This window comes from Vigna unguiculata, chromosome 7, assembly GCF_037176805.1.
Source record: "Vigna unguiculata cultivar grain cowpea cultivar isolate G323 ecotype 2 chromosome 7, ASM3717680v1, whole genome shotgun sequence".
Taxonomy (NCBI): domain Eukaryota; kingdom Viridiplantae; phylum Streptophyta; class Magnoliopsida; order Fabales; family Fabaceae; genus Vigna; species Vigna unguiculata.
Genome location: NC_140798.1, coordinates 48,069,768 through 48,079,340, shown reverse-complemented (window position 1 = coordinate 48,079,340; position 9,573 = coordinate 48,069,768). Strand labels below are relative to the sequence as shown.

At 31.0% G+C, this 9,573-nt stretch overlaps 1 protein-coding gene across 1 annotated transcript; it reads left to right on the top strand.

Annotated features, from left to right (window-relative positions):
• Positions 1-931: 931 nt before the first annotated feature.
• Positions 932-6,402, top strand: LOC114191755 (zinc finger CCCH domain-containing protein 14-like). The gene is made up of 3 exons (XM_028081131.2): positions 932-1,183; positions 1,772-1,832; positions 5,501-6,402. The coding sequence occupies exons 1-3, from the start codon at positions 1,111-1,113 to the stop codon at positions 6,261-6,263; spliced, it is 897 nt and encodes a 298-aa protein (XP_027936932.1). The 5' UTR covers positions 932-1,110; the 3' UTR covers positions 6,264-6,402.
• The last annotated feature ends 3,171 nt before the right edge of the window (positions 6,403-9,573 follow it).

The following is a 9,573-nucleotide window of genomic DNA, read 5'->3' as shown; positions in this document are numbered from 1 at the left end:
AAATAGTATTTGTTTTATTTAAACCAGTACATTCATTTTTGTAATTCAAAAATCGGATATTGAAATCATATTTTCTATTATAATTTTTTTTTCAACAAACCAACAGTAATAAATTTAACTTCAAATTATGTTATAAAAATAATATTACGAAATAATTTTCTTTTTTATTTTGTTCCTTCTGTTAAACTAATTATAATTTAATATTAAAATTTGTAATCAAATATTTTAAATCAATCTTCTCTAATTTCAATTTCAATTTAATATTTTATATAATTTTTCCATTTAAAAAAAAGTCCCGTTTGAAATTTGTTTTTTTACAAGTTAAATCCCCATAAATTTCTTTTGAAAAGATAAAAAAATTAGTTGAAAGTTTTTGAGATTTTGGTTCTCCAAACATCAAATTCTCAAATGATATATTGGTCTAGTCGGATAAATTTTCTTAAAAATATAGTGGGAGAAAGATTCTGGTTCTAACACTGCATTTTCAATAGATTTTCTAAAATTAAAATTTCATTATTTCACTCTACCAAACATATAAAAATATGCACACCTTCTTTTTCCGAAAGAATACAATATCTATTAAAAATGAAATTCTAGATTATATATATATATATATATATATATATATATATATATATATTTCAAAGAATGAATATATCATTTAAAAAAAGAAAAAATACACCTCCTCTTCAAACTATATTTTTTTAGATGCATGTTTTTGAAGAAGAGAAATATTGTGGTGGAAGTATGTGATATTTACACATGAAAATCATCTCTCTAAAATTTGTTTAGAAATTATATTCCTAAAATAAATAAAAAAAGAAACTCAATTTTGAAGTTTTTATAATATAATAAAGATGAATGTTTGATGAAAAAAAAAAAATGAGAAAAGGTTGGTGAGATAAGAAAGAGATAGGGCATGATGTCCATAGATCTAAGATCATATATACAGGGAAGAGAGAGAAGGAGATGAGGTAAAGAAGATACATACGTACCCTCTTGCTCTTGCTCTTGCACTGCCACATCCAAAAATATTAGGGTTAGGGTTTCAGCTCAAACCAACTGTCACTCGATCTATTCTCTGCTGCCTCTGCGTTTCGCCGCGTCGCCATGGATCATCGCAAGAGGGGGAGGTCTGAAGCTGCCTTCAATGTCAATGGCGCCGCCAAGAAATTCAGGCCAGGTTTGTTTCTACTCTTTCATCACTTACCGTCTTTCCCTTTTCCTTCTGCTTACCACTTACGCACTTCCATTTTGGTTTCATTTTCATCGTTCTTTTGCTCTTTAACTCTTCATCAATCTTTCCGAGATGCGCTGCCCGTATTTTATTCTCTTTTGTTTTCATCTGCGCGCCCAATGATTAACAATGGAAGAGCGATGAGAAATCTTGATAAGTGTTAAAAAATGTTAGGCAAATTTCGTTCACGGTTCCATCGTTCTTTTCTTTAAAAATATTTCTTTTGTTTTCTACGAGATATTTATTTAAAACAGTTAAAATTTCATATTCTCTTTCACCGTACAGATACAGTTTTGTAAATATTTCACCTTTCGATATTATCACAACAATTTACGTTATGTCGTGGTAATATGTATGGAATGTTGAATTATTGTCTCGGGCACCTTCTCCGAAAACACTCTGGTATACGTTAGCTTAAATGAGCTGATATTGGTCAAAATATAATAAGAAATAGCTATTGGATGTTATCCAAGTTGAATCATAAAAGATCAACGGAATTTTAACTGAGAGAACTTAATTAATGTTCTGTAACAGAAACGGACTCCTTTCCAACTGGTATAGGAAGCAAATCGAAGCCATGCACAAAGTTTTTCAGGTTCAAATCTTTAACTTATCTAAAATAAAAATTTAATGCACTTTCATATATGTATAAATTTTATAATGTTTTGGATAAAATTGATACACAATCTCTTCAAGCTGAATCCATATGGTTTGACTAATGAATTGGGTAGTTAAAGCTGTGATACAGGTTCTACTTCTAATTATGATAACAAGACTATGAACAGAAATTGTTGATTTCCAAGAATGATCAGTTCTATTAAGTGCTTCCTGGGCAATATATAATTGAAAGCAGTTCTATGGGATGCATAACTTGATCTACGTAATTGGTAGTATACAATTTTCTGCAATCTTTTCAAGTAAAGGGGTGTGACGCCAACCACTGAAATGGCTAGAGCAGTACATGGCCTAAGACATATATATCTATCAATACTCCAAAACATTAGTGGATGGAATGGTGCTTAAAAGCATTCACAACACGCTTCTTTCTTATTTTTGTATGGAATTTTGAATTGATCTCTATGATACAATGATGATAATGTGGTTCTTACGTTGACTATACTGCTTTGCTGATATATGCTGTTGTACAATTGTTTGGTATATTACTATCCCAGCTGATATCTGCTGTATTTTCTTCGCCTTAATTATATTGAAGTCTGAAGACTTCCATTTGGTTTTGAATGCTGAATTTGAAGATTAGCCATGGCTTGGAAACGGAATGCCTAAATTGATAGAGAGGATATTGAGCTTCAAGGACAAAATAATGTAGAGTTTGTAACCATGGAAACTGGAAAGGCTTTAGAGTTTTAGGAAGAGCATAGTGATAATTTGAAATTATTGACGTTCTTTACTTCAGTTGAATATAATCATTCTGCTTAAGAGCCTCCCACAAACAATATTCTGGTTGTTCCATGGGTGACTCATAATATATTGGATTCTCTTCACCCTTGCAGATATACAAAACTCATAACATCTTCCATTAGCAATTATTTTCTTTTGCAAATATTCTCAACTGTCTTTTGCCAAATAGTACTTTAAATACACTGCAAGGTATTGTACCTTGAGATTTTCCATTAACTTAGCTTAAATATCTTATCTAGGCTGGCATAGCTGTTGTCATGTATTTGTTCTAAATCCTATTCAATCAGAATTCTTCCTTGTACAGATCAGTCACATTCTTTGTCCCTTCCTCTCTTTCATTTGCTGTGGAATCGAGAACAATCTTTTGTTGTATTCTTAGTTTGTCAGTTTTAGTGGCATTTTTGTCAGCTTATATTAATTTAATTTTAATTATTTTTTATGGCTAAATAATTTCTTTCTATAACGGTTTGTTTTTGCTGATTGAAATCTTGATTCAGATAGATTTAGTCTGTTTATGGTTAGCGTTAGTGCTAGTTCCATTATCTTGATTCATAATCAGTAACTATTTCATAGAAGTTTGACATCCTTCTCTTGCTTGACAGTGAGGAAGGGCAAACTATGTTCATGACTTGATAGTGAATTTTAGTTTGATAATTTGCAATATCTTTCACCCATCTGTTCTAGGAAGCGGCCCCTGCTGATTGGAGCTTAATACATGTTTTTAGATCCTTTTATGATACATATTCTGTACCTGATTTTTTTTATAAAAATATATTTTACAATACATATGAACATTTGTTAAATATTAGGATTAAGCCTTATACCTGTTATTTTTTGGGCTCAAGGTTTGATTTGTCCTAGTCTTTACTCGTGATTTTATGGTTATCTCTGGCTTGAAACATGGAGAGATTATGGGTTTGTATACTATGCTGACACTTACTTTAAACTGAGGTAGCTGCTGATTTGCAATGTTTCACGTTTTGGATTTCTGTTCAAGTTCATTGTCATTCCTGGTTTATACCTTTGATTATCTCTACTTGAATTGAAGATGATGCTTTACTGATATCTGTATTTATGAACCATTAAAAATTGTGACTTTGTAATCTTTTCTCATTTGCTCTCTTCCTTAGAAGATACAGATAAATGCTGGGAGTGTTTGTCAATTGTCTAGCAAGTTTGAACCCTTGCATGCCTTGGTAGTCTATATTATTGTATATGATTGCTTGTTTACATTAGGAGTGTGATCCTTGACTCTCTGCTTGGTTAGAAATGGAGTGGAACGAAATAGAGAAGGGAGATAAGATACAAATATCAAATTTCCACTATTTCTAAATTCATCTTTTTTAAGTTTTCTCTTGTAAATTTGTCTTGATGTTCTTGTATCCTCATTAATCTGTGTTTTTATCTATTTACTCGTGAGTTTTCCCCTCTCTTGTTTTCTTTGTTCCATGTGTCTATGTTCTGTTTGTTCTGTCTCTGGACATCCTCATTAATCTGTGTTTTTATCTGTTTACCCAGGGGTTTTTCGCCCCTATTGTTTTCTTTGCTCCATCAGTCTGTGTTCTCTGTTTAGTTTCTCTCTGATATGAGTCTAAGGTATGCCCTTTTGGTATATCTACTCCCAAAGACCCAAATTATTCATTCCTTTTTCTCCATTTCTTGGTAGTCAGCCATGACATTTTTGTTACTAATTTACTTGGATGATTGCTTAGGGAGGAGACCTATAACTTCTTATTGATAATTGTGAACATGTCAAGATTTTGAGTATTTTGAAAATTTATATGTATTTAGTATGAATTATATAAAATGTATGAGAAACATTAAAAATATAAGTCATGTTGCTATGCACTGTAATGTTTTTGTGTTTTTGGGGACAACTGTACGGTTTACTTCCAGGATTGGTAGTTGTGTCCTCTCTGGAATCTGAACGGTTGCTTCTAATTCAGTCTAGAGTGACCACGGTTAATGCATGTTTATGTTGTTCCTTGTTGAAAGAACATCAGATAGACATTACAAGTTACATAGAAAATGGATGTATGTGAAAATTACTTACGAAGACTATTTTCATAAAACTCATGTGACCGTGTCACATGGATCCTAGATTTTCCATTATCTTTTGTTAATGCGTATTCTTAATGTTCATTCATTTGGTAATTTGATGTTTGTAGCCCCTCTATGTTTGTTGCCTCGACTATGAGAAATCCGATTGAGCATTGTTGATTGCTGAATCTTATTACTTTAGACTTCAAAATGATATGTAGTTTCTATATTGCTGTGAATTAGACATGCCATGCTGTAGTTTGTTTCGTATGTTTTCTTTTCTCATAATATGTGCTCAAATTTCTTTGTACTTGATTATAATGCTCCTTGCACTATTCTCTTATTTTGTCTTTAGAATAATTTGCCATCTTATTTATGAAATACTTACCAGTCTAAACCTGCTTTTTCCCTCTGTACTGTCAGTGTCATTGGGTATTCAAAATTGTTTGTTACTTCGGTCATCCATCATTAGTATTTGCACTGCTAAATTTATAATTCCCATATAATGATATATTGTATTTGCTTAACAAGAGATGTTAATTATGAAAATAAAGAAGAAAAGGCATCGGTTTTGTAAGGGAAAACATTCTTGATACATTTTAAATGAATCATCTTAATTCTTAAACGATGCTACTTTGGTGTATATTATTTGTCTGTCTCTTTTTAGGCTAACTTTCAGTTCATACTTCATAGAGTGAATTAGCATTTCACTGAGAGGTCCCACCTCTACCTGTATTAGCTTTGGAATCTTACTGGTTGGATGTTATTAACCTCTTATGTCATCTACTTTCCTCTATAATGCAGCACCTCTGGCTGTCCATTTGGTGAAGGATGTCATTTCCTGCATTATGTTCCTGGTGGCTTCAAAGCAGTCTCTCAGCTGATCAATGTGGGAAGCGATCCTGCTATTCCTCATGTTGGTAGAAATCCTATTCCACCATCCTTCCCTGATGGGTCATCTCCTCCAGTTGTTAAAACCCGATTGTGCAACAAGTTTAATACGGCTGAGGGTTGCAAATTTGGTGACAAATGTCACTTTGCCCATGGTGAGTGGGAGCTTGGCAGGCCTACGGCCCCATCATACGAAGATCCCCGTGTTATGGGACAAATGCCAAGCAGCAGGATAGGTGGACGTGTGGAGCCCCCACTTCCAGCTCATGGTGCAGCTGCCAGCTTTGGAGCCTCGGCCACTGCAAAAATTAGTATCAATGCTGCATTAGCTGGAGCAGTGATTGGAAAAGGTGGCGTCAACTCAAAGCAAATTTGTCGTGTAACAGGAGCTAAACTTGCCGTAAGGGATCACGACACGGATTCTAACCTCAGAAACATCGAACTTGAAGGCAGTCTTGATCAGATCAAACAAGCCAGTGCAATGGTACATGAACTTATTTTAAATCTCAGTTCTGCCTCTGGGCCTCCAATGAAGACCTTTACTACACAGACTTCTGCCCCGACAAGCAACTTCAAGACCAAGCTCTGCGAAAACTTCGCTAAAGGTTCCTGCACTTTTGGGGAAAGGTGTCACTTCGCTCATGGAACTGATGATTTGCGCAAGACCGGAATATGATAGTGTTATGATATATAGCTTAAATGGTTTTAGTGAGGTTGAATTGTGCAAAATTTTCTAGCTTTTCAATTTTTTTTTTCAATCAGCTTCTAATTTGCTACATGATAACTAATGGTGAGTCTTACCACAGCTTCTGAAATTCGATTGCCTCTCACTGTCACTATTTTATATTTCATCTTGGCCACTTCCTTCCATTATTTGTTGCCACATTAACTTTTAAAATGTAAAAAAAAGAAACATGGTCATTTTCGCTTTCTTCCTCTCGCTGTTCCACTCTTCCCTGTCCAATTTTACGAACTTTATGTGAGAGTCATGGTTATTTATATTCCCCACCCCTTTTTCCTTTTAACCGATTCTTTGTTATAGCAAGAGTGAAAAAAAAGGTTCGTGGTGTCTCCTTGGCCAACGCTGAACATTCAGAAGTACTGTGTAATTAATGTTTTTCAATTGAGACTCTTTATTTTGAAAATGAAATGAATGTAGTGTCGATAACTCCCTATACTTAATATAGTTGTAATTTTAAAGTATTAGTGTTACTTTAATCGGTTAATTTACTATAATTGCAACAATTTTATCGTTTTTTCTTTCCTCTAAAACATTCCTTCTTCGCACAATCTTTCATCTTATAGCATCTTACTCTTTCGTCTCGTTGTCTTTATTATCTGTTTTTTTAGCATTATTCTTTTCTAATAGGTTTACACTATAGTAGTTAAAAAAGACGACAATAAATACGACGATAACAATGGTATCCATGAATAAATGAAAAAAAAGAACTCTAAAATTAATCAAACGGCAAGACCTTATCTAACCTATGAAACAAGAAAAGTACGGCAATAATGAAAAAACCTGATGATACTTGAGTTAGACAAATTCTAATTACAATTGCTTCATTAAAGTTCACTTAATGCTTCACGGTTGGATTCACAGCTGGATTTATGAACGAGAGAATCGAAATAAAAACTTCTTAACTTTGATATATATATATATATTTTTTTAAAACAAGTTACTTTACTATGTTAGAATTAAAATTTTTTACGTATACACTTATTTATTATTTAAAAAAACAAAAAAAAATTGTATGCGTGGAAGGACTTTATTTCAGAGGAACACCCACACCAAAACATTAAATATGGTGTGATTCTTTCAGAACTAATGAAATTTTTGTACTAATTAATCGAATAGCTGTGGAACATATATATTTGGTTCATTATCTGACAGAGAGGTTTTGTGAGGAATGCATGAAAATGTGTAAGCTTCATTAATTTGCAGTGTTGAAGATGATGTGAGAAGACGCAGACATGACAGCTTAGTATGTGATGGATGGAGGCAAAGAATTGAAGGAATGGTTGGAATCTTGATGTTCTTGCACATGTCTTTGGCTCCTTCATACATTCTTCTCTTATCACTGTCTTCATGTCTCCTTATTCCTTCTCTTTCAACTACTCTAAAGTGTTAAGCATAACATGTTGTGTATTAAATCAGTTTTATCTGCATCTTATCTTATTAATTAGGTCATATAATACAGAACAGATATGAGTAAAAATGTAATAAAACAATCGTTGTGAAGAATTTGGTAGTATAATCGATGGATCCAACATTATTAATTTTGACAGGAGACAGGAGAATTTAATGTTGTGGTTACATGTTAGAGTGTGTGTCTTTTCAAACTGTTTTGAACTGGTAAGATTGATTGTATGCACTTGACATGACAAACATGAGGTGGAATGGCTTCAACCACTGCTTCTAAACCTTAATATTGGCCAAACAAAATATGTGGATGCTTAGTCAAAGGATCATACCTCACAAAATCGACTCACTTCTTGCACTACTTTTATATTTTTAAAATCATTCTTGTCAGCTTAATTTGGTATCACGTGCGTTACAGATTTTATTGGTCCCTCTGTTCATCAGACAGTTTATATATATATATATATATATATATATATATATATATATATAAAATAAATATTAGCATGTTGTAGATTATAATAGGTTAATTATGTTTTTTTTTTTCTCTAACTTATAACTTATAAAGTGATCTTGATTTTTGTTCTATTTCAAACTTTTATCTTATTAGGTTTCCATACTTTAAAACGTGTACGTATTTTTCTTATTCGATAGTGTTAACTATATTTTGGTGTGACAAACATTTTTCTCCTAATAATGTCTTCAAAAGTTAATGTGTTTCTTCATTTATCACATCAAATAACAGTTAACACCGTTAGACGAAATTAATTCTATCTGTACATTTTTGTTAGTATTAGGAATTTAATAGGATAAAAGTTTGATATAAGAAGAAAAATCAAAATCGTGATATAGTTTAAGCATTAAAAACATAGTTAACCAAATTATAATATATTATTTTTAAAGTGATGTTTTCACTCTCTTAAATAGGTAAATTGACGACTTTTCTCTTCTTTCAATTGTTTCAACTAAAATGCATTAGAACTACTTACTACTTACTATTTGTACTCTTTCATCTTTATCAATAAATTAAATTTTAATATTTAAAAAAAATTATATCCATTAGAGACAAAAATCAATTTATAATATATAAATTGCACAAATCTCACATTACTGACTTTTTATAAGATTAAGTTAGACTATATGTTATCAAAGTATAATATGGCATGAGAGTTATTATAATAATCTATCTTATATAATTAGGTAGAAGTTTAGTATTATGATTCATGGGTGTGCCAAAATATTTTGAGTTCATCAATCTAGTTTCCTTCATATTATTCTGAGATTAACAATATCATTGTTGAATTTTGCCATCTTAATCTTGAAAAAATATTTGTTAAAATCTTTGATCTAGAAATGACTACAAAAGTGTTATTTGATTTATAAAATATCATGATATTAGTATCTATAAGAATAATATCATAAATTATTAAAATATAGACCCAACATTTGAATTACAATAAGAGAAAAAAATATGCCTTCGACTCATATCAAATGATTGAGATAACTTTAATGAAAATGAATTAGACTTAATTTTACCATTTTAGTAGATATTTTTATAATTAAAATAACTTTAAATCATCAATTAAACTATAAATATATAATTTATATACTCGAAGTATTCTAATAATAATCACCAATTAAACTCTAAATATAATGTATTTGTCTAAAATATTTATTTATAACAAATTGGAAGTATATATATATATATATATATATATATATATATATATATATATATATATATATATATATATATATATATATATATATATATATATATATATATATATATATATATATATATATATATATATATATATATATATATATATATATATATATA